Source organism: Liolophura sinensis, chromosome 6, assembly GCF_032854445.1.
Source record: "Liolophura sinensis isolate JHLJ2023 chromosome 6, CUHK_Ljap_v2, whole genome shotgun sequence".
Lineage (NCBI taxonomy): Eukaryota > Metazoa > Mollusca > Polyplacophora > Chitonida > Chitonidae > Liolophura > Liolophura sinensis.
The window spans coordinates 19,831,295-19,857,742 of NC_088300.1; the positions used below are offsets into that span (position 1 = coordinate 19,831,295).

Consider the following 26,448-nt stretch of genomic DNA (forward strand, 5'->3'; position numbering starts at 1 on the left):
ATGAAAATATTAAACGGCAGAAATGTAGCTATTGTTTTACTGTTCAGCTTTCCTCAAGGTACGGTGGTAGTATATTCTCTGGTGAAAAAACGAATGGCAACAAAAGTCAAAATTGCAGAAATAATTAACAAATTTGAGCATCTTTTAGCAACTATTATTCAATGTCTGTAATCTGTTGTGGGTGTTCTAATGCAGTTTTGTACACAATATACAACTAGAAACATCTATAGGCTACCATATACAATATCTGATAATTAATGATTGTATGTACGCAAAGGAATTAGTTCAGTTAAAGCTATCAAAGCAACTGATAATACAACGTTGCTTGCTCTCTAATTAATGCACATATTCATACATGGGTATAAAATATTTAACTGTAAATATAAGGAATTATAATGGCCTGCTTCAAATATACATATACAATATGTAAACCCATGTATTGGCTAAGTGTATAGCATTGGCAGACACTGATTATTACATGTACTTCATACAGAGTATATGTATAAGTTTATAGCTGCATCATACTTCCCTTTACACAGGTTTGTTACCTGCTTATCTATTACACTGCTTCATTTTAATTGGTGGTAATGGAGTAACATTTTGTGAAGTCCAAAAAAAAAAAGACCCTCTAGAAAAGCCTGTGCATTGGTACTTACTGATGAAATAACACATTTGCAAAGGTTCTATACATATTCCAACAAACTACACATAATTTTTGTCCTTCAGAAAATAACAACATTGTGAAAGCACTTTGAGGAAAGGAAAAATGGTTGAAAAGAAAAACCTGCATCTCTTCAAATATCATTTCGTATGAGACTAGAAAGGTTGAAAATAATAAACAAAGAGTGAAATACATGTAACGGTTAATCATTCATAAAGTAGCAGCTGCACGTCAAACACTGGGTCATTAATATGATGTACACAACCACTTAAGTGCGGGGAACTTCAATGATAGTTTTACTATCAACAGATGAATACTTACGGGATATTTAGCTGTAAATAAATAATGACTAGATATGTAATGGCGGGTATCAATGATGAACTATTATTTACTTTTACACTAACATGCTAAATCAGCAAAAATTCTCAATAATGAGAAATCTATCCAAGAAAAACTAGACATGTTCAACATGTACAAACGCTGATCAGCCAAAGATTCCATTGATTTTAACACAAGCAATAAAATCATACATGTAGTGGGTGTCAACCAGGGAGCTTGTCTAATTGGCACATTCCATACCGTACCATAACCATTGCACAATCAAACTGCACAATTATAAATCATCATCATCCCGATCAACTTGCTTAATTTAAGCCGTCCATAGTGTATGCTCCCAGACAATGACCAATACCACACGTCACAAGACCTTGGGGCTGTTCTAAGTCTAGAAATCTGAAACTGCCAACTGTGATCAGCCTATGACATCCTTCTCCAATTCCCCAAAGGTTTGGATAGAATTTTCAACAGTGGCCAGTTTTATGGGTGGAGGATGGTACTGATTAAATTCTTTACATTTACATGTAATTGTATCAGTATCTAAAAATTTCAGTTTCCCTCCAACCTTCTCTACCGCTTTCAGCTTTGCCATATTAGACCCACTGAATATGTAACTTTGTCATCTTTGTGTGCTACTGTACATTATTTTCTGAATTTATGAACTGTATGACTTAAGAAATGTTTAATGACACCATTTTTCTGGCACCACCACATCCCCCTGGAATGAGTAAAAGACATTTACCACTTCATTGAGATTTGGGAAATTTCTTATCATACCCTCAGTTATCTGCCCTTACATTCCTGTTCTAAATGAGGGTATTTTGCATCATCCATATTTTGTATAATAATTGTGTATTTGTGTGGTTTTGTTCTGGACACCAAATTCATACCCAGCACATACAATTTAGCAAGGAATAAGTCACACCTGGGACTAATATAAAAGATATAATAAATGTTATATAAGTCCCAGCTTACACCAAGACACTCAACAGATATATCGATATGTTTCAAGCAAATAAGAAATAACTTGCCAAGCAGGCATTAGTCATGCTTATGAAATGGCCTTGGGCTAAAAGGAGTGGTGAAGTGAGCTCCCTTTAAAATTTACAGGTAGTTTTGAGCAGTTATAGCTGAAGCACTAATTTTAAGCTTTGTTAATGCTTTACAGCTTTGTGGTTCAAGTCTGACAGTGAGAACAAAAAATTGGAATGCCAGAAAACAATTTAACCTGTAAGCTGAAATTTTCCAAAACTAACCAAATCTTCCACATTAACAACATTCATAATTGGTTGAGAGAATACTGAAATGTTAGTGATGCTTTTACATATCATTTAATTGTACTGATGGCATTAGGATTTTCTGATGTTAGAATCTGATCTACGAGTATTTATATCAAAAAAATAAATAAGTTCCAAACTGACATAAGCAGTTCCACAAAAGACTACGGCAACATGTAAGTTTCAAAGCAGGCTCATGCCTGTGTGGTTCAAGTGAGAACATGATTAGCTCCCCTGGTGTACATATAGCTCTTCTTGATCGCCTGCATTCCCATATATCAAATATGGCTGTGTGATAGTTGAAGAAGAGACAAAAAAGTCACAATTGTAATCACACAGTAAACTCTGTTTGTGGGTGAAAGACTTGTTAGAATCATGGCTTGCTGGTGCCGTTGCTACTAGTGCTATTGCCAGTCCGTTCCCGAGACATATCTGTGGACTGAGCACCCCTGCGTCTAACTCTCTTCATCTTCGCTATATCTTCCCCAAACACATCGCCTGTTCTCAGAGCTGAGATTAACTCATCAAATTCACCTGTAACAGAAAATACATAGTATTAGGACACAGAACTACAAATCTGTTTATAGATGTTGCCTTACTGAAATGACTGATTGGGCTAAAATATTTAACTTTACCAATGGGGTGGATTTCATGAATGGAAGAAGTATCTAAACTAATAAACCATCTGCATTTGGAAAGTAACTGATTAACTTTCCGACTTGCAACACACATTTTTCACTAGCAGAAGCAGTTCCTCAATGTGTATTCGATATTGGTGACAGACAAGAGACCTCTAATTAAATCACAAATTCAAGCACAGTCCCTCAAGTTACAGTTACTAGAACTGTGTGTAGAGAGGATAACTGGCTAAATGATGCAGAAATGCATCATGTATTGTATTGTTCTGATTGTGTGACGTACATGTATAATATAAATCTATTCCATTTTAGTAAATTCTCAAAAAAATTAAACAACAAACAGATATTTAAAGTTACAAAATGCTACAGAATTCTTCAACCAAACGTTTCTTGGTACCAAAATGCATGTGAAGATATGTTGAATGTTCTGACATTTTTCTGTGCTTATATATCCCTTACTGCCAGAGCCGATACAGATATAAGTCTCAGACCTGAATCTTGAGATGCCACACCATTAGTACATTTCCCGTTTTTCGTATCTCCACCTCCTCTCCTCAATAACTTCTGTTTCTCCTTTTCTTTGCGCAGCTGGAAATGTTACATTGTTAGCTGGTTAGATGTGGTAGTACAGGTTAACCACACACAATCACTACCATGCTACACACACAGATATAAGAAATAAACAGTATCTGTATACTAACAGCAACTCAAAGTTGGTCAAAACAACGTGGATATGCAATAATGATTATGGCTTAATGCCACTGCAGCCATATTTACCGTATTCAAATCATCTAAAATTTCATGTAATTTTTTACCAACCAATCACCTTTCTCCACAAATTACAGTACAGAATGGTGGTTAGCTGGGAATAAATTATGTAAAGTTATACATCATATATAGCCATATAACACATATATTTACATATGATTTTTCACCAAATTTGTACAACAGGGTAATTAGTTCTTGACAAATTCCATAGTATTATAGGCGATGTTAATAATGTATTTAAATTTCTTGCAATGTTTTTATGCCAAAAAAAAATTGTCCCCAATAGCATGGAAAAAGAACAACACTACACATAAAGTCACACTCAAAATGTGTTAAAGATCATTAATAAAGTTAATATATGATCAAACAGGTTCTAACATCTGCAGTCATCTGCAGTGCTAACTGACAAACATTCCACGTCTTCACCATTTATGTCACATTCAGTGGAATTATTCAATCTACATTGATTCAAAACACCATGTAGTGTATTGCTGAGTTCTAGGGAGCCAAAATCAACCAATTAAAAGTCAAAAACTTCACTTGCTTATACTTCATTTATAACAAATTAAGTATAAGCAACTGAAGTTTTCGACTGAACAGAACATCAATGAGAGAAAACAGCACTGTCCTTAACACTCTGTTTATTTAAAGGATCACAAAAATGAATAACAACAACATTGCTTATTTACTTTCATGCCAAAAGAAAATGAACATCTTCACGTGGAAAACATTACCTAAGGACTAACAAACCTGATTAAAATATGAGACCCAAGAAAACAACAACTGCACTTCAAACAGCACACAGATTCAATCTGTTATATATATATATACCTATCATTATTGTTATAATTATATCCAACTGACTATTAGACAATGTTATCAAAGAAATCACCTGTTCTTCCAAACGAGCTCTTTTAGCCTCCTCTTCACGCTGTTTCTTAATTCGCTCATTTTCACGCTTGGCTTCTGCGAAAGATGTCAAGAAAGTGTCGAAAATCCCAAAGAACTCATCGGGTTCGCTAGAGACTGGATCCTCTCCATACGCTTTTGTCACTGTCTCAAACTGGAAGGCACGATGAAGAGTAACAATGTTAACACAAAGAATGACTTTCCCTTATTCTAAATATGTCCCACAGTTGATTACAGTTAATACTAATATGATATTTTTTTATTTATTTATTTAGTTGGTGTTTTATGCCGTACTCAAAAATATTTCCCCTATACCACAGCGACCAGCATTATGGTGGGAGGAAACCATGCAGAGCCCAGAGGAAACCCACAACCATCCACAGGTTTGTGACAGGGCCTTCCACGTACTGTACTCAGATAATTCAAATGTAATTCTACATGTCCAGGTATAAGTAATAACCTTATATCCAAGTTTTGATATCTCTCCTAATATCTTTTTATTTTACACATCAACATGTTGGTAAGAAAGTACACGAATTCCACAAGTATCCTGTGATCCAATCTTAAGAGAATGATAAACATTCAAGTATGTATAATGTAATTCTTCAACCTTTTCACAAGATTGCAAGGTGTTTATTCAAGCATATTCGGATGGCACTATGCAGTGTGGACTGATAAAGTTAAACTTTTTGTGAAGTTCTGTAATTAGTCAACCAATCTGATGTAATTAATCTCTAAAAGCAAATTAAAAGGTGCATAAATCTTACTGAAAGCTGCCCTTTCATATGGAAAAATGTTGACAAATTAGGGTACTTGTAAAAGCCACGTAAATAGCAAACCTTGTGTTTCATTTCTGTGTAAGCCTCCTCAATTTCAGAGAAGTTGTAAGAGGCTAGCGTGACAAAGTCACCCATCACACTGACAAACTTGTCCCCTCGTTCCTTAGGCCTGTTATCCAAAAATGTGATCTCCTGAAACATCAAGACACAAGGGTAATACCCCATACTGACAGAGCTCTCAGCTATCACACTGTCCTCAAACCATATGGAACAAGTAAAATATACATGCACAGTAAATCATGGTCTTTTTCACCTGCTGTACAAACTGTAGCAAAGTACAGAAAAGCTGGTAATTATACCTGGGGAAAAATTACATGAACAGTACATGTAGTTAAATGTTATTTACTGTAAATCAGGTACAGCTTCACAACATTTGAGTTCATATGCTTATATGACTGGTGTTTTACGACGTTTTCAAGAATATTTCACTTATATGGCGGCAGTCTGCATTAGCGTGCACAACATCTGACACCAATGTAATACAGCAGGGTAATCATATCTTTCATGAAATATTCCATGAAATAACAGGTTTGAAAATATAAATGTAGCTCGACAGTCAAAATTTTGCAGAGTGAGATAAGTTTCAGTCAAATTTCCTGTCGTGAATGAGTAAACAGGCCCAGGACACACCACAACTCACCTTCTCTATCTCTCGTAAACCTGACCGTATCATGCTGATGTCTTTATCCAACTCCTTAAAACTGTAAGTAACAACAACATTTGTATTTCTGCTTTCTATGTGATAATCAACACAGGCATATATCTAAGAATCTCAAAAGTAACATAGTTTTATGTTAAATTCACACACTTCATGTCATTTACTTCATGTTGTTCAATTACCCCGAGGAAATTTCCTCCCAAAAGGATTACTTTCTTAGACTGTTATATCTGATTAACACAGCTAGTACTTCCATATTACACTTAAGATCAGTGTAGAAACCAAGGCAGAGTTAAACCTACAGGATTTAGCCAGTTACTAAACAATGGATAGCTAAAAGAATTGGTAAAGTATCACTTACTTGACCTTTGCAGCTACTCGCACCTGGGCTAATTCCTGATCTAATTTTAGGACATCTGGGAACTGAAACAACAACAACAGTACAGGTGGAAACCTCAGTAGCTATGGAAAGTCCTGATATCAGATATAGTAACAATATCTCTTAATAAAACAAAATTGATTTTCTAATTAGTTCCAGAAGCCACCAAAGTAACCAATAATCAGACAGGTTCTAATATTTGCCTACTGCCCAATAATTTTTGTAAAAATATTTCTACCAGACATGTGAAGGAGTATTTTTTTTGAACACTTTTGCTGTTTTTGCTTTGGTGTTTAATAAATAGTGAGACACAAGAGATTTAAACCACACATACCTTCTTTTCTAGGGTCTCCAGTAAATAGTTGAGTAAAGTTACACTGCGGTTCAAACTGGATTTCGTGTCTATGATTTTGTTGAGACTGCTGAGTTTGAATCCTCCAGCATTTCCTCTCTGGCCACGATTCATGAAATTACCGAAGGCGAGCACGATCTCCAGCAGCTTCTTTAACTGTTTACTACGTATTACCTGCTTGGAGGCCTCAAACACAGCTGTTGTGGAGAAAAACACATTATAATAACACATGTACAATTCATCACAACTACGGAGACACCTACTGTAATTATATTTTATGGGCGAGCCAACACTGTTGGAATAAAAAAAAAAATGGAATAAAAATAGAACTAAAAATCTACCTTTTTGTTTTGCTCGATCACGATGATTTTCTGATTTTCCTGCTCTTGAAGGCTTTGGATCATGTAAAACATGTCTTGCCAAGGATAGTCCACATTTTTCACAAATTAGAGGACTTTATTTCTATACTCTCCTCCAACAGTGATAAAAGATTTATATCACCAGTAAAATCTATTACATTAAAACTGTTGTGGCCTAGCCAGGAATTGCAACAGTTGGATTTATGTTGCCCTAGGCTTAGCTTGCTAAAGCTTGACTGACTTCAGGATCAATGTGACGATATTAATTCTACCATACATGCACGTGTACTCTGAGTACAGACTGGACAGCCTAGCTTATACTTTAACAGATGATCTCACTTCAGCAGATGAGGGATGTATGTTTCAGAAGATTAGAAGGAATTTAATCAAATGCTCACTTACCTTCAATTTTTGGCTTTAGGTCACACATCCTCTCGGGGAATTTCTTTTTGAAATGAAGAGCTTTTAACCTCTGTTCATAATGAGTGATTCTGAAAAACAGAACAGAACAGACTGTCAATTTACTTAGTTCAGATAAAAATATTGCATTTATTCACACTGCAACAAACAGATGAAAAGATAAAGAAAACCAAAGAAGGCAAAAAAAAACTTTACAGAAAAACACAAAACAGAATAAATGCTCCTGGGTAATGAAAGGCTGGAAGAAAATGATATCGTAAGTACTTTATCTTGGCAGACATTAATAACAGAGGCAGCTGAGTTATAGTTGGTCTTACTTGCTCATCTCGTACAGGAATTTGTCGGCTCGGGCCATACTGTCCATGTCATTCCCATGCTCTGCCAACAGCTGGGTCTCCTCCACCGTGGGGACAAACTTCAGCAGCTGAGGATGAAATACAGAGGTAAAGATAAAACGCTCATCAGCACAGGTATGATATGATCAAAACTGAGACTGGTTTTGTATTAAGCAAAGATTATGGTAACCAAAGCTAAATTAACATACATGTACTACTTGATTCCACATTTCCTTCACCCATTTAGTTACTATGAATAGTTCCGGAATAAGCCTGATAAATATTGTATCACAAGGTTCACCTGTTCAGATCTGTCACATGCGCCTGTATGATTAAACTTTTTTTTAACAATATGCTTTACAGTTACCAGATACCATTATGGCAGTATTACTTGATCATGTATCATGTATGTAACATTTGCACGGCCACTTTACCTGATCAAGAATGAAAGACCTATATGACAATTTTAGATGTTCAGGAATCAAAGAAATGTATGGTCATTATGCTCGTGTCTAATGTATGACAATTTCAGATGTACCTGATCAAGTGTCAAAAACTTGTATCATAATTTTACATCAAGACATGCATGACCATTTCAGCTGATCAAGTATCAGACCGGTCGCCTGTAAGATATACTTTAACCTGTTCCCATATATTAATCCGATATCCAATATTTTATCTGTTCAGGTATCGATAAAGTATAGCAATTTTACCTGTCCAGGTATCAAATGCCTGTTTGTGGTCAACTGTTCTGTTACTGAAGACCTGTATAATCAGCTCACCCGGATTGACAAGTTTACAAGCACCTGATCGAGTACAAAACACATGTCTAATCAGCTCACCTGTTCCACCATATCTTTGGGCAAATCCTCCTGGGCATCCATGTTGAGCACAGCCCGGGCCAGCTCTGCATTGGATAGTTTTAGTTTGGACAGGAGGATTGTACAGTTTTGAGCCCGCCTTCCATCAATCACAGACAACTCCTTTGCCTTTTTATTAACATTTTTCAGATCATCATCATCTCCAGCAGTTTCATTCAACTTCCTCTGGTATGCAGAAAATGTCTTCTCAAATTCTTCAAGGTCAAGCACCTTATACAGCTGTAACAATATAGCAAGTAAAATTTACAGATGGAACAGTACAGCAAGTAAGATATACATGTACAACTTGTACAGTACAGCAAGTATAATATAAATCATGAAAATCTGACATCATTCCGTACATGTGCAAATGAGAATAATTTAAGAATAGAAAAATGACATGAAGGTATGTAATTTAAGACAGGAAGTTTTACCAGAGAACTGATGCATATAAACATACAGGTAAATTTAATACCTTTTCATCCTCCATATCACGCCACACTGTCCCTACTAGTTTATTCTGAAACAGCAAACATTGAGAAACTATATAAAAAAAACTCAAAGTATACACAGATTGATTTTTTTTTTTTAATTTAGACTCTCAGGTTAAATCACGATTATAAAACACTAATTACCTGAAATACATCATATGATAAGACTAAGTTATATAACAGATATAATATTACATCTAACATACCTGGAAAGGAAAGGTATTTAAATATAAAAATACATATACGTGCTCAACTGCTAAGAAACCAAAATTTGATAAAGATTTAGTTGTTCAGATGTAGAGTTTTTGGAAATTTGATTATCATGCATCAAATTTATTTACTTACGAAAGATCTCTAACACTTTCTCAATGTTGTAGTTATTTTTGTGTACAGTTATCAAGGCTGTGCTAGTTTTTCACACCTAAATCTTTATCAAATCTACATGTTCAGATCCATCTGAACACTATCAGATATAAAATTTAACTAAATGTCTTGGTATTGCCAAGATTTTATACTTACCTCAGGAAGTTTGGACCAATTGAATGATTTGAGAGGATGAGAAGGTTTGGGAATGTTCTTCTGTAGTGGAGGTGAACACAGTCCTGGAGCTCCAGGAGCACCTGTCAAGGGAAGCAACTCTGCATTTATTCATAAAATATCTTGGTATCTTGTTGATTTAGTCTGAATTGATGGTAGAAACCTGCTCAAAATATAACACTGTTTCAAAATTGTTATTACATTCAATTAATAATGCCTAAAAAATAACCATAGCAAGGAATGGCAATTTACTTTAAATGTAATAAAATGTATTTGCTAAAATGAGTTTTTATTGGAGAATCTTGTATAAAGTTTACCCATCTGGAAGGTCATAATCTGCTACACCTTAAAGGGGTACAAGGGTTTCATTGCATTATGCTGACTGATTAGTACAAATTTCTATCAATGCATAAAAAAGACCTATGCTTAAACATAATATTTCTAAATAGAAGAGGAATGAATTATTTTCACTTAATACAACATAAAAAGTATTTCAGACCAAATCAGCACAAATAAAAATTATCGAAAACATTGGAAAGGAACAGTTGTACGATGCCTGCTTACCTGGCGGGGCTGGTGCTGGTGGGGCCCCATTAGGAAGAGGTGGTGGTGGAGGTGGGACACCGCCTCCAGGCGGTGGTGGTGGAGCTGGCACACCTAGGAACAAGGGTGGTGGGGGAGGGCAAGACCCCTTGTCAGACACTGACATACTGGTGTGGGTGGAGAAACCCATCTTAGCATCATCAGGTAAACTGCCTGTGTTAATGAGGTGCTGTAGTTTACCGCGCTCTGCTCTCTCTAGCTCCAGCTAAGAAGTAATAACAACACAAAAGTCATATATACATAGCCCTGTACTGATCAGACACAGCTGAGGAATAACTGTCATCAAGAGATAACCTGGTACTGGGTACCACCCAGGAAAATCATGATCAGTTTGTACCACCCAGGAAAATCACGATCAGCTTGTACCACCCAGGATAATCACGATCAGTTTGGGCAGTATCGTCTATGTGTCCTGCAATTCTAGTACCAAAACATTTTACATTCCTTTATCTTTTTTGTTCAGAAAAAATGAACAAATCCATGATTAAATTTTCCAGAAATCCTCTTTTTTCAAGAATTTTTGAATGATCAGCACATCTTAAAGTGTACAAGAAGTCAAAATAATGTGTGCCTCAAATGAACAGTAACACCGAAATGTGTCCAGAAATTCCACAAAACATTTTTGACATTTCTCCTTATGAAGAAATATCATATTTTCTTTTTATTTTCTTTTTGGGGCTCTTGAAACCATATGTCCCAAAGGCTTATCAATTTATTTTGAATGCACAAGAATCCATTAATGCTTATTAGAATGATCCTCAGGTAGTTTACCTGAGATGATTTTAAAGAAAATAGCTCAAAAAGTTCCGTACACAAGAAAGGCAAAGCTTTATGGATAAAGTGATATGATATCACATCACTGTCATGTCAATGTCACATCACTTAGATGTGTTCTGAAAAGGCCACCATTTTGTATTCCACTTTAAATGATTTTTATGGCATATCAAAAATTCTAAAATAATGCAGAAAAATAGTTTTGGGTACAGTTTTGCACTGACTAAAAAAACTATAAAAGTATAATTTCAAACTACTCCCTAGCCACTCCTAACAACTGGCATGAAAAAATCTTCCACTTACAGCTGCTCTAAGCTCTGCTATCTCACTGGTTAACCCTGTCACTTGACTTTTTGTCTCCTGATGCAAGGAGACTTCCTTGTCCAGTTTGGTCTTCATTTTGTTCACTGTTGAGAACAATTCCTCCTAAAACACAAATACAGAAAACGCCTGATAATTAGGGAGCTGATACTTACATACTATATATATTATTGCTGCCACTGATATTGAAAAATCCAAGACATAATTACTCTTGGATGTTGATTTGGCTGTTTAAAACTGTTAGCAGATCATCCAGGATAAATAAAAATGTTGTTTAATGCATCAATTATAATATGTAGTTAATTTCCAGTTACCTTTTCCTGAGTTCTGATTTCACATTCCCTCTCTTTTTTAGTGAGCTTGGATTTGAGATCATCACAAATTTTTTCAACTTCTCGCAACTTCTGTTGTGTGGCCTTTATCTCCCCTTCTTGTGACAATCTACAAATAAAATGAACGCCATACAAACACTGTATTCCGCCAGTGATAACATAATGTATAAGGATAAATTGTCTTTATCAACCTGCAACTGTTCTCAACCTGTAAATACTTACTGCCTTATAATTTGCTTCACATTAATTTCCAGTGGGGCACAGTCGGGATTTTCCCCATTTTTCTGTTGAAGGGTAATCTGCTGGACAATACGATCAAGCAGCAGCCAAAGAGACAAGGAGTTGTTACCATTTCCGTCTGAAAAACAAAAGTATAAGAAAAAACATCTTAATTACTTTATCCCAATGTAGTGAGCACAGATGGTATTTCATAGTTTTTAAATGATCAAATCTGTTTTAAAATTTCTTTAAGTCTTGATTTAAATATCATACAAAAATGGAAAAAAATAAAGTCAAGTTGGATTTTATAGGAGGAAAATAAAACTAGGGTTTTTAAAGTTTTGCTTGACTTGTTTTAACTGAGTACTGAATAATGAAATTGTCTTGGTATAAAAGTCTGCCATCACTTCCATACTTACAAGGCAAAAGAAGCATGTGCTGTAGAACTGACAACAGATTGGGGTACGCTACAGAGAAGGCCAGCTTCTTACGCAGAAGCTCAAACATGTTGGTTGCGCTCTTTGTATCCACATGTGACTAGTAAAGCAAAATAGACAAAACATTAATAAACAGCCTTCATTTGTTTTTGAGATGAGAATTTATGTAACGCTTTATTTAATTATGTTCAATGTGATTTAAAAAATTACAGAAATAAAAGTCTCACAATGTTTGCATTCATGACAACATGGAAAGTGCAATGTACTATTTGGTATTCCCACAATGTCTGCATTCATGACAACATGGAAAGTGCAATGTACTATCTGGTATTCCCACAATGTCTGCATTCATGACAACATGGAAAGTAGAATGTACTATCTGGTATTCCCACAATGTCTGCATTCGTGACAACATGGAAAGTAGAATGTACTATCTGGCATTCCCACAATGTCTGCATTCATGACAACATGGAAAGTGGAGTGTACTATCTGGTATTCCCACAATGTCTGCATTCATGACAACATGGAAAGTGCAATGTACTATCTGGCATTCCCACAATGTCTGCATTCATGACAACATGGAAAGTGCAATGTACTATCTGGTATTCCCACAATGTCTGCATTCATGACAACATGGAAAGTGCAATGTACTATCTGGTATTCCCACAATGTCTGCATTCATGACAACATGGAAAGTGGAATGTACTCTCTGGTATTCCCACAATGTCTGCATTCATGACAACATGGAAAGTGGAATGTACTATCTCGTATTCCCACAATGTCTGCATTCATGACAACATGGAAAGTGCAATGTACTATCTGGTATTCCCACAATGTCTGCATTCATGACAACATGGAAAGTAGAATGTACTATCTGGTATTCCCACAATGTCTGCATTCGTGACAACATGGAAAGTAGAATGTACTATCTGGCATTCCCACAATGTCTGCATTCATGACAACATGGAAAGTGGAGTGTACTATCTGGTATTCCCACAATGTCTGCATTCATGACAACATGGGAAGTGCAATGTACTATCTGGCATTCCCACAATGTCTGCATTCATGACAACATGGAAAGTGCAATGTACTATCTGGCATTCCCACAATGTCTGCATTCATGACAACATGGAAAGTGCAATGTACTATCTGGTATTCCCACAATGTCTGCATTCATGACAACATGGAAAGTGCAATGTACTATCTGGTATTCCCACAATGTCTGCATTCATGACAACATGGAAAGTGGAATGTACTCTCTGGTATTCCCACAATGTCTGCATTCATGACAACATGGAAAGTGGAATGTACTATCTCGTATTCCCACAATGTCTGCATTCATGACAACATGGAAATACTTACACATTCAAATCTTTTGGCAAGTTCTTTCTCATCCTCATTTCGCACCATCTCAAAGAAATCTAAATGTCTGCGAATGGAGAAAAGCACAACAATTTCATTTCTACTTATTCCATGCTAACTTTCTATCAGAGCACATCTATGAAGGAATAGTTAATATTTACTATTTTAACAAATGACTTAAAAAATCACTGGAATATAAAATGAGCACACAAAGCTTTTCATCATAGATTTTCCTGGATGTTGAAAGAAAAAAAGGGGTAGCTTACCGATCGAGTGTTGCATTCTCATGAGTCCTTAGCTTGTCTATAACAGGCTGGATTCCCAACATTAGCAGCTCATACCGTAAGTGGATACGAAATTCTAAATAGGTCTGAAACAATATTAGTACATACATGTAACACAAGAATTCCACATATGGTATACCAAAGTGAATTCTGCACAAAATTTTGTCATCCAGTATACAAATTCATGAAGTGTGCATAAAATGTACTTAAATTTAAGTTAAAGGTAGAGGTTGACAGAATGAATGAATGATTAGTACTGAACTCTACATTGCCAGTGTTTCAGCCATACATGTACTTTGGTGAGAGCATATTACAGGAAAACAATTTATTAAAGGAAACAATTATGGTTTTTAAAATGAAATTGGGAAAAAAAAAAAAAAAAAAAAAACAGAGAGACACAGATTATTTGTGGCTTTATGTTTTGCTCTCTGCTGACCCTTTCCTTACCTGGCCTGGTCCGTATCGTAAAGCCGCGTTGAGAAAGAACATGATGGCAGTCTTCAGCCCCACCTCCTCTCTGTATTTACCCACACTACAGTCCAGCATGTTCACCAGGCTCTGTAAAAGACACAAAAAACCAGTTAGCAATAACAGAATTGCATGGGTAAAGATCAGACTTATCTCCCTTTATGACAGCAATGGCTATGTAAAACTTCAATTAAACCTTTACAGTGATTAGCAGAGTTTAATTAGTTTTACAGTTCTGACAAAACTAACAGTAACAGCATTTGTTAATGTCTGCAATTGATCATATAAAGCAGCAAAAGACCTTATAATAAACATTTAACATAGGCTCCAATGTTTGGGTAAATAGGTGTCTACTTTGAAATTAATTAAGGCACACTACATTGTCCATTCTCTATAAAAACAGCATATGACAAATTATTAGCAAGAATTGTCTTGATTCTTAAGTATGTTTCTCACAATATCTTATGTGAACATGTTCCCGTTTTTGTTTTAAGAGGTCCATTTCTTGCAATATCTTACCTGGAATCGTGTTCGTTCACAGGTGTATTTCTGGTAATGTAGCATGGCCTCCAGAACTTTCTTGTGTCCTCCAGGGATGAGACAGACAGCACCAAGAATCTCCAGGGCAGCTATTTTGGTTTTGACATTTTCTGACGTGAGACTCTGAGCAATGATGTTGATTCCATCAGGATGGGCCAAGACGTGAGCTCTTCCTTCCTGGAGCAGGAAAAGGTAAAACAAATCAAGCGTCATGAACCATAAAATGGAATAAATGGGCAATGATTGTATAATATTCTATAACTATATATTCTATAAGCAAGAAGATAGTGAATAAGAGACATTTTTACAGCTCAAACACATTGGAAGAACAGGCTCTTCTGGACGAGCACGTATATGTACTATATGCATTTCTTCCCCGATGGTATATTTTATGAATCTGTTATTAGTCTTTTGGAGTTGAATAATGCAATCCAATGACACAAAGCCTGCATTATGAAATGAAAGAATAAAGGCAGTATTTCAGCCATACATGTATCTTGACTGCATTATGAATTGAGAACACAAAAAATTCCTATTTTCCCCACGCACTGTTGTCTTAAAAGGTATTTTCTTACAAATAAAAAAGACCACAAACCTGATTGTTCATAAGTGCCTTAATGCAGCCTATGACAGAGGTGTGAATGGAATTCTGGGTGGTTTCTTGGTCCATGTTACTGAGGAAGTCCAGCAGACATTGTAAACCATCTAGCTCAATGAACCGTAATACAAAGCTGCAAGGAGAAAGGTAAGAAGCCCATTATATAAATTATTCTTAAAAATAAAAGTAAATATTTCAATCATTTAATCACTCAAATGAGACTTTATGCTTTGATTTAAGATACTTTCATGAAAATTTTAACATTTTTAAATGAATATTCTCCATGAAAAAATGCTCATCATATCTGAAAGGAGAAGTCTTCAGAATCAAACAAAATGAAAAATATGTGAGAAAGCAATACTGCTACAGCTAGATGAGCTTTAAAACAGGTCAGATCACAAACCTCATTGGTTGGGTCCTGAGAGCAGTTTTCAGATTGTCCACTAAAGTTGTTCTTAATTTCACCTCATCATCATTAAAACTGAAGAATACCTGAGGAAAAAATAAAAAGTTAAACAATAAACAAACTTTAATTTCTAAATCAGGAATAAAATGTATTAAGCCTTTCAGGCAGAGTGGATTGCACAGAGCATTAAATCTGGTCAACTGGATATACATGTATATTAAAACATTCTGATTTGACACTACTCACTAATGTGCTTTCCATAGAGAATGAGGTGAAAACCATCCCTGTAAATTTTCACGTAATTCTCTGTTAAAGGCATTTTGTGGAAGGTCAGACAAAGTATTTATTTATTCATTTGACCGGTGTTTTATGATGTACTTAAGAATAGTTCACTTTTATGATGGCGGCCAGCATTATGGTGGGAGGAAACCGTGCAAAGCCCTGGGGAAACCCTCAACCACCTGCATGTTGCTGCTGACCTTCCCCACGTACGGCAGGAGAGGAAGCCAGCATGAGCTGGACTTGAGCTCACAGCGACCGCATTGGTGAGCGGCTCCTGGGTCATTACCCTGCATTAGCATGCTTACCAACTGAGCATGCATACAGGCAGTTAAACAGATTAAGTGTTTGTTTTAATTTATTGTCGATACTCTTCAGACTGAGCACAGGGCAAGGTGTACCAAAGTGGGCATGCAGGAATCACTTGCTAAATTACTTTCAGTTCAGCTTTTTTACTTCATTTTATTCATAAACTTCTGAGTTCTTGGATAGATACAGTAAATAATAACTTCTAGTTCAATAGTGACGGTTATGTGTTCACCTAGTGAAATAAAGTGAATCTGTGCTTTTTATCCACACGTATCTGTCTACAGCATTTTAATGGTGTACAGTATACAAGTCTATTTCACTCACAGACGACATGGTGTTGATCCTCTCTATGTAGTAGTCAGGCCAGGCAGTTTTGGTCGGGTCATCTTGGTCCTGGAATACAAACAACCACCAGACATGAGAGGAAGGATTGTGGGGGGCATATAGATCATTGTCACAAATATCCTAATAAAAACTTAACCAAATGCTATCTGGTGACATCACTGATAGTGTGAAATGCTTCTTGGTTCATGACCAACCCTTAGGTGCTAATTCATCTTGGCATACAAGTACCTTTTTGCGACTGCAGTAGATCTGCCATTTCTTCTCTGGAGGCAGATTGAAGAGAGCATCTCGGTGAGGTTTGTCCAGCCCAAGTTCTGCCTGCAAACAGTAATGTACGTGTGTAATTGCCAAACATAACTGGTACCCTGCAAAAATGCTTACAATCATTGCTCTGTGATCATTATGTACAAGTATAACAAGCAAAAAAAATACTGGTACAAGTTTCGCAGGAGACATCACTCATTACAACAATCATCATAAGTTAATGTCTAATTAACGTCTCTGAAATGTTCTCACAGTTTATCAAAGATGTGCTCTCAATAAAATACATGTACAACCGATAAGAACCAATTTCTAAAAGATTGTATTTTTGGGGGGGGGGGGTGTTGGGGTTGGGTGGGGGGGAGGAGTGCGAGTGAGTGCTTGGGGTTTAACGTCGTACTCAACAATTTTTCAGTCATATGACGACGAAGGAATCGTTAGGGTGCATGCACGTGTAATGTGCCTCCTTGTTGCAGGACGGATTTTTATTTAGTGCTGCATCACTGAGAAGCCTTACCGAAGGCAAGTAAGCCGCACCGCCCGAGCCATTATACTGATACGGGTCAACCAGTCATGCTGAACGCCAAGCGAGGAAGTTACAACTTCCTCTTTTAAAGTCTTAGGTGTGACTCGACCAAGGATTGATCCTGGATCTACCAGTCCCGAAGCGGACGCTCTACCAACTGTGCTATCCAGGCTGGTCGGTTGGGTGGGCGGGGTGGGGGGAGGATATCTTTATTCTTTATCAGTGTAATGAGTCTTGAGGATTGTCTTCTATATCCTTATATATGGAGTTTAGGATGTAGCCAAACATAAAAATACAAGAAATGGGGTGTAAAAATGGTTTTAACTACAGTAATGCTGAGGCCTCAGCCGTGGGTCATTCTCCAACTTAAGTAGTCTGCTGTGGTGATGTCAACAGTGATAACTATCAACACAACTTTGTTGGAGGAAGGTCACGAATTGGGAGTGCTAAGCTCGTCACCGTATTTCGTGTTTCAAGTACCTTAATCAAGGACCTCATTTCTGAATTTTTCCGAGCACTGATGGAAAATATGCATAAAATATAAAGGTTGTTAAGAAATATAAAATATGCCTCAAATATAGAAGACAAAAATTATCACTGTTTTGGTATATCATTTTCCTTGAAACCATATTCTTTGTTTCATAGTAAATGAACCTTCTCGTGTATGCTTAAAGGCATAAATATTTATTTGACTTATGTGATTGGTGTTTTACGTGGTACTCAAGAATATTTCACTTATGCTACAGCAGTAAGAATTACGCTAGGAGGAAACCAGGCACAGCCCAGGGGAAACCCACTAAGATCTGAATGATGCTGGCAGGCCTACCCACATACGGCCAGAGGGGAAGCCAGGACGAGCTGGACTCACTGCGACAGCATTAGTGAGAGGCTCCTGGGTCATTGCGCCGTGATGGCGTGCTAACCACCTTGGCCATGGAGGCACCTTAAAGATAACAATAAGTGCCTAATTCATATAACTTCATGTGTAGGCCTACAACGTACCTGCACCACTGATGAGCAACTCTCCTCTCTTAAAACTAGGAATATTAAGTTACTTCCTCTGATCTTTCAGAAACTATTAATTTTAATTAAACTTCAATGTTTAATTTCGTTTTCCCGAGCATCCTCAATTGCCTGCTTTCACATGACAGGATCTAAATAGACATCTACATGCATGTTTGATGATGTGTTGACAGATATAAACACTTATTCTGGCCAACAACTACATGTAGATCCATCACTTCGAAAATAACGCTCCAATTCAGTTTTACAAGTAGCCTCTATCTTGTGTTTAGATTGACTTGATAACCACAGGCCAATGACAGATTAACACCCTGTCAACACAGCAGCCACTTTAAAAATAACACAGGTTTTAAACAGCCTGGAGGCATGGCATAGTTATGTGCTAGGCCTGATAAAATCTGTGATGAATTTATTATCATCGGGATAGGTTCACACATCACAGCAGATACAAGCCTGTCCCGCTGATATCTACTGGCTGATAGAAATGTTCCACAAAGATGTAAGGTGATACTGTTAATTTCTGATCTCTAAATATCTATATACATGTACTTCAATAGACTTCAAACACAGATACATTTATATACCAATACAGCAGGAAGGCAAAGAGCTTCAAACACACCACTGTAATTAATTAAGTACAATTAATTACCACAAAGGAATTTTAATATGAATACTAATCAAATAAAAAATTAAATTAAATGTAAAGCTGAAATGATACTGTTGAGTCCAGGTTTTAGACTACAGGTAAGAAGAGATGAAACAGGCTGTAATACAAATGTGTATTCCTACATGATAGCATACACACGTACAGATTTCATTTATACAGACAGGTTTGGCATGCTTTCTAGAATTGCCCCATGATTTACCCTAGGTGTTCATATTTTCATCATCAGCCTGGTATTTATACACAGAAAAAACAATGCACAATTGTTTTGCTTAGATGACAAAAATAGCTTTATCCCTGAATATTAAACGACTTCATGTTTTTGTTTTTTAATAAGCTGACCCACTATTCCAAAATCATTCCTAGTCATCAATATCGACAGATCTGAGTGGACGTGTATTATCAGTTTATAGAAAACTTTATACAATGTATCAGTATTTACATCTCTCTATAGAGTACGCTGTGAAGTAGATAGAGATAAGAGATATGGATGGCATCAATATAGATCAGTTTCAAGAAATGTTAATTGGTTTGCAAATATGTCGAGACGTACAAGAATAGGCCCAGGAATTATAAAGCTTTCAGAGAATCAGCATTATCACTGAGACAGGTTCTGCTCGCAATGTCACAACATTGTCACAACAATATACACTTGCTTATTAACACTTGTAGACATGTGGGTTAAGTTTTGCACCTAAACTACAATCATAACATCACAAAATTATCTGTGTACCTCTACCCATTCAGCCATTTAGGGCTGATTCTGCGTCTCTTGAATGTGTACAAAGGGCTTGTGGTTTTATTCTGGGAACAAAATGCACAAAGCCACTTTCGATCATTAAATGTCAAAAATTTAAAACTTCCATATGTTGCATAAAGTAGTTACATGTATGAAATAAGAAGTCCAATTTGTGACAAACAGAAGCAAAAAGACTGCAGAAATACAGCAGTTCAAATTTTACATTTTGACAAAATTGGCTTTGGGGGAACAGATCCGTAAACCTAAATGCATGTACAAGTATCTATTACCAACAAAGATACATCTGCATGTACTGTGCATGTACCCTACAAAAGTATTGGAAAATATAAATGTGATTGTTATTCATCAAGGAAAAAAAAGAAAGAGAACACTAATGTCCTCATCACACTTCATACATGTTCAGTGTATACAGTTATGTTTTAATTAAGAAATAAAACACAGATTGTCTTGCTCAAACCACCAAGATAATGCACAGCAGACATGAGCTTGAGAACAAGGGGTCGCAGGCCTCTGGTGTTAAAAACACTCTAAACAACTGCTCTCCTCTTTTTGTTAATATGTAACGATTTAAGTTGTTTTGTTATGATTTTGGACAAGTCCACGCCTGGACTCATTCCAGTGGCCAGACACGGACATTATCCCCTGTATTCCAACACCAGCGTGGCTCAGAACAGTGGCTGAAGTGGCGCGGAGACAGTGGTTTGTGTACCGCCAACTGAGTTCTGTACCGACTAAGCACTGCATCATGGGAGATCTCTGCCATCATCGAGCACAAGCTGTTCTCTCCCATCGCTTGCTTGTAATACCAGCAATCTGCTACTTTTGGAGGGGTTACAAGTAAGAGAACGTTGAAAAAACGCATCAATGTCCATGCTGCGCTTATCCAGATACATTACCTAGATGCTTGTTGTCTGATGCCACCTCTTTATATCTCATACATGGGATAAGTGCCTATTGCCCACATGATGTTGGTAACAGTAAATAATTCCCCTTTAAATCTAACTGCCTGACCAATTATACGTAAATCCATTTTGCCTTTGTCTTCGGAAAATAATAGCTGTCAAATCTTGAAGAAAACATGCATTCTGACAGCACAACCCAGCCGTCCTATTTTATTAGAGAAATGGAACCGTCCCATCTCCCATGACAAGGACGGCAACTGTGTATAGATTGTCAATTTGAGCACACTTCGCCCACCATTGCTATTAGTGTTAAAGTTTTTGGAGGTATGCTAGAATTCAATATTGCATTCACATCTATAATGATCATAATAAGCATTTTAAAAGTTCACTATATTATATGTGCTCTGCACAATTTAAATACCATTTGTCTTTTCTCAGATCAAGGTAGCACCATTTAAAAGATGATATCATTCTGCATGCTAGTTTCATATTATTGTAAATGTATACTTAAAACTCCCGTATAATACTGCTGAATTCCCATGAAACCTGTAACTCTCATATTCCATGTGTCTTTAAAATATTTAAACCATATAAATATGTATTGAGTCCCATATGCACATGTTCTGTCTGATGAGGTACATGCCACGCATGGTTTGTGCATTCTCATTAAACATGCTGGAACTGCAGCTTGATAATGAATATTCAAGTAGTTTAATACTTCTCAATGTATGGCTAAATATTTACATGAACTGATGTATATGTATACAACGTATGTGCAGTAAGGGGTTTAGAATAGTGAAAATGAACCCATTCATGAAGTTGGTCTTTAAATTAGGTCATGCACTGACACACATTTTTTTTTGTTACATCAGGTTACAATACTAATTAACTAGCACATCCTGCAAGTTAATACATTCAAAGTGCTTTACAGAAGTTAAGTGATTTAGGTTATAATCTTGAACAGGAAGAGACCAGCCATAATAAGTTTAGTTCTCTTCCGTTCATGGGACAGTTCATTACAAAATTACCATCTTTATTAAATACCCTAAAAATAAACTGACAAGAAACACTCATACATGTACATGTATGCAATCTCATGCATGGATCATATACATAGATTATACAAGCAGAACTCATGTATAAATGTTGTGCAACCTCCATGTACTTGTATGGACTAATGTATTCAATTTGATGTGTTCAAAGTAAGGTGTTCCTTGTCCGCATGGGTATAAAAATTCATGTACATGTATCTGTAGGACATGGATTAACTGTTTTACTGTAAATAGTAAATAATAGCAAGGTTAATAGCTTGACAAACCAAAACTTGGAAGACTTACCACAAGTTCTGAGAATTTGGCATCCAGTTCTCCCTCGTTGGTGGGCATAGGCAGATCTACGGCCATGGGTTTGAGGGGCATGCCAATATCCACATCGTACGTGATCTCTGGCGGGCGACTGCCCCCGAAACACCAACACAAGCCTGGCTTACCTGGCATCTTCTCCCACTTAGCTCAGTGACATCTCAGAGGGACAGGCTGAAAGTACACAACACACATCATATACACGTATATACAGGATGGCTTTTTTCTCAAAACTGTAGGCCAACACTTGTACTGAAATGGTAACAGTAATTATATATGCTCATTGAAGCTTTTGTGCTTCATTCAAAAAAACATTCAACAACAAACACATGACACAAATTTTAGACAAAGTCAACTATAAACAAAACTGTTCCCCACAAATAAAAGTACTGAATGCTTCGTGTGTAAAGTCTAACATACATGACAACATTGCTAATGAAAAGATGAAAACAAATTTTGACAATGTAACATATGTCTGTACACAGTGTATGAGAAGGTAGCTGAACAGCATGAGGATATGTGAATATGTAATAAGTACATGGGCGCTGAAAGATTAGCCATGTTAACACATGTAGATACATTTATAGAGCATGATGAATAACATGTACAATAGTGCACGAGTCTATTACAGATGGACATAGGCATGTGAAAAATGACTCTTACACAGTTTGGGGCTACCCCCAGCATCTGCAATGTATATACATGGGTATGATGGACTTCCTCATGATTCATTCTCATTACTTAAAATACATCTACATTAAAATCTGTAATAAAAAGGCTACTTAAATATGTGGATGAGTATGTATATGTTTACACACAAGGGGCTGCTAAGCCTACTGCTACATGTGCTGAATTATATACCAGCAATATATGTGCATGCTTATATTTTATGTATGTTTGGTGATAGGTTGCAATTTGTAACACTGGATTGAAACTAAATCTGCAGATCTAGGCATATATATGTATAAATAACAAAAATGTGATGGATTTTAGATTTTAGCTGAAACCAAGGTATCTAAACGTTTAGACGATTATTTTAAACCACTAATTGGACAATCATCACATACAGTGTAATCTACACAGGGCTGTGTTAATACATGTATGTGCACCATACCCCATAAATGTAAATGTATGTATACCATACCCCATACATGTACATGTATGTATACCATACCCCATACATGTAAATGTATGTATACCATACCCCATACATGTACATGTATGTATACCATACCCCATACATGTAAATGTATGTATACCATACCCCATACATGTACATGTATGTATACCATACCCCATACATGTAAATGTATGTATACCATACCCCATACATGTAAATGTATGTATACCATACCCCATAAATGTAAATGTATATGTTAATCTAACCACACCATACACATGTATGTACAATGTTCTATATACATTCTGTATCATCCAAGAATATCTATGTCCAGGGGATGCTCTAGTTATATCACTAGTTCATAAGCTCATCAAACAGTAGAACTGATGTACAATGTACACATACAGTATTGTAGGAATGCCTTATACATGTAACAATGATTTTCCCATGTATTGATATTTGGCACTCAACCAGGATAAATTAACACAATCAGAATCAAATGTCAACTGTACAGGTAGCCCAGATTGGATGTGCAGGTCTAGCACAATTAATACCAACTGTGATATAGCCGCCCAATCTTATACTAGGGAGAGAGAAGGGAGAGGAAATCCATATAATATACAGTGTGGTGTACACACAGAATCAGATCTGGCTGATGAGATAACCAGCCTTCAGAAGTGGCATTCTCGCAGTACCTTGAGGCATGGAAGCTGTGTGAAGGAATACAACCAAGGGATACGTGTACATGCTGTCACAGTTCCAGAGTCAGCTCTAGCCACACCTGTAAGAGGTTACTATACAAGATGTATAAAGTGTGCTTGCTGTATAGAGGTCACTATACAACATGTATAAAGTGTGCTAGCCAGACTTGCAAGTCTCTTGTAAAACACATATGGTCTCTTTCTAAATCTGATCAACTAAGACCACTTCAAATTTTGTATATGTACCCAATGTCCATTACATGTACCAATCAGGCCTACAAGCTCATACATGTACACATGTGAAGACAAAGTTTATGCTGAGGTTTATACATATAAAAATTACAAAATCAAATCCAAATGTAACTACATGTATATTTGCAGGCACAGTATAACAAAATCCAACAATACCTGTGTTTTCAGTCCACCTCAGTTAATGCATCCACAAGTACAATGTACCAGTCCCTGATGAGAACTCACCTACCTAAGGAAGCTAAAATGTCCTTATATATTGCTTCATACACCGTAATCAGAGCCTGGCTGACACAGAGACATAGCCATAGGTTCATCCCCTCACACCTGTGTTAGACAGACTGGGCCATCAACACACTCGCCTCTCTCTACACCTGTACAATACCTGTCATTCACAGCACACGTGCATTAACTTCCTTCTTTATGATAATATCCAGCCAGTGGTCCCACTCGTACATCTTAATCTCCAGTCATTCAGAGCTTTGGTATACCGGTTTTCATGCATGGCTGCCTCCTGGCTCCATTCAGGTCATGGCATTACCACAACAAATGAGAGCCACAGGACATCTGTTATGGGACAGTGTTCGTATTACAGAAGAGATTATCACAAAAGCCCCCCAGCATCATGCTCTGCTGGTTACACAACACTGCTAACATATGAAATGCAAAACCACTTAAGGTTTCCACCAAGCCAACACAGATTAACATCTGAAAGTGTAACAATATTTTTTTGGATGGATATGAGTAATATTTTTACAAACAGTTTGTTTGGGAAGCTTATTCATATCAATAATATACATATAATGTAGACTACATAATAAGCATGTGAAAAACAATAGCATGTGCTCGTGTAAAGGTGAACTTAAAGCTAAAATGATAGGATAAAATGTCACACAATACATTTTTTTTGTTAAGCCGATTGTATGCTAACCACATTTTTTCCTGTCATTAAACTACATCTGGACAAAAACATGTAAAGTTTCTAAAAAGTCTCTAAAAAGACACTTTCAGACGGACATCAAGACCTTAAAAAGATACCACTGATGTTATTTTCTAATACGAAATTAATCAAATTTCACAGTAAACTCTTAATAGATGAATTATGATAATCAAGCAAAATATGTCAAATGAAAAAAAACTCCAGGTGAAAAGCACTGAGTGAGGAAACCCACAGGTAAGAAAACATAAGGTAAGCAACAGTACAGTTCACATGTATAACAAAGTGAAAATTCTGGTTTCTGTGTGGCTTGTTATTCAAGATGTAATGTATAATAACATGTATGGGAGATAGAGGTGAGGGAAGAGGTGTAGAACAGACCAAGTACATGTATGTGTACAAAGCCTGCATATTTCCACTGACCTTGGCACTCCTCTCACAACTGCTTCTCATCAACAAAACCCTGTCAACATTAATTTGTTAATATTTACAGTTTGCCAACTCAACTAATTCCTCTAAAAATTCAGATGCCAAAAAGCTTTCAGTATGAAGAGATTACATTCAAATGCCTAAAAAACAATACAGACAGGATATGGCATTCACTGACGTTAATACATTTCAGCTTACTACGGCCTTCTGAAAAGCTGTATGCATTTATATCTATACACTTCATACAATACATGTAATGTACACTTGTGTTTACAGGCATATTATATTTGTTAATGTACACATGAATGATGCCCATGTAATCAGCACAAATACACATACACCACACCATACTACTCTGGACTTGAATTCACAGCAACCGCATTGGTGAGAGGCTTCTAGGTCATTGCTCTGTGCAGGAG

At 36.5% G+C, this 26,448-nt stretch overlaps 1 protein-coding gene across 6 annotated transcripts in view; it reads right to left on the reverse strand.

The window, feature by feature from the left end:
- Positions 1 to 654: 654 nt before the first annotated feature.
- The window catches only part of LOC135466589 (disheveled-associated activator of morphogenesis 1-like), a 38,505-nt gene continuing 12,711 nt past the window's right edge, over positions 655 to 26,448 (reverse strand). For 3 of the 6 annotated variants that reach the window (XM_064744146.1, XM_064744147.1, XM_064744150.1), the window contains exons 2-27: positions 22,570 to 22,767; positions 17,325 to 17,414; positions 17,076 to 17,144; positions 16,161 to 16,249; positions 15,755 to 15,890; positions 15,139 to 15,336; positions 14,599 to 14,709; positions 14,134 to 14,237; positions 13,868 to 13,934; positions 12,488 to 12,605; positions 12,072 to 12,207; positions 11,832 to 11,958; positions 11,500 to 11,622; positions 10,384 to 10,627; positions 9,802 to 9,902; positions 9,267 to 9,311; positions 8,774 to 9,031; positions 7,914 to 8,020; positions 7,579 to 7,667; positions 6,800 to 7,014; positions 6,448 to 6,509; positions 6,069 to 6,129; positions 5,429 to 5,560; positions 4,573 to 4,743; positions 3,404 to 3,500; positions 655 to 2,808 (exon numbers count right to left, since the gene is read on the reverse strand). In XM_064744146.1, the coding sequence (XP_064600216.1) occupies positions 2,648 to 2,808; positions 3,404 to 3,500; positions 4,573 to 4,743; positions 5,429 to 5,560; positions 6,069 to 6,129; positions 6,448 to 6,509; positions 6,800 to 7,014; positions 7,579 to 7,667; positions 7,914 to 8,020; positions 8,774 to 9,031; positions 9,267 to 9,311; positions 9,802 to 9,902; positions 10,384 to 10,627; positions 11,500 to 11,622; positions 11,832 to 11,958; positions 12,072 to 12,207; positions 12,488 to 12,605; positions 13,868 to 13,934; positions 14,134 to 14,237; positions 14,599 to 14,709; positions 15,139 to 15,336; positions 15,755 to 15,890; positions 16,161 to 16,249; positions 17,076 to 17,144; positions 17,325 to 17,414; positions 22,570 to 22,728 (3,270 nt within the window). In that variant the 5' untranslated portion in view covers positions 22,729 to 22,767 and the 3' untranslated portion in view covers positions 655 to 2,647. Of the gene's footprint in view, positions 2,809 to 3,403; positions 3,501 to 4,572; positions 4,744 to 5,428; positions 5,561 to 6,068; positions 6,130 to 6,447; positions 6,510 to 6,799; positions 7,015 to 7,578; positions 7,668 to 7,913; positions 8,021 to 8,773; positions 9,032 to 9,266; positions 9,312 to 9,801; positions 9,903 to 10,383; positions 10,628 to 11,499; positions 11,623 to 11,831; positions 11,959 to 12,071; positions 12,208 to 12,487; positions 12,606 to 13,867; positions 13,935 to 14,133; positions 14,238 to 14,598; positions 14,710 to 15,138; positions 15,337 to 15,754; positions 15,891 to 16,160; positions 16,250 to 17,075; positions 17,145 to 17,324; positions 17,415 to 22,569; positions 22,768 to 24,822; positions 25,097 to 26,448 lie in introns of those variants that run through there. The other 3 variants (XM_064744151.1, XM_064744149.1, XM_064744145.1) reach the window with 3 other exon arrangements.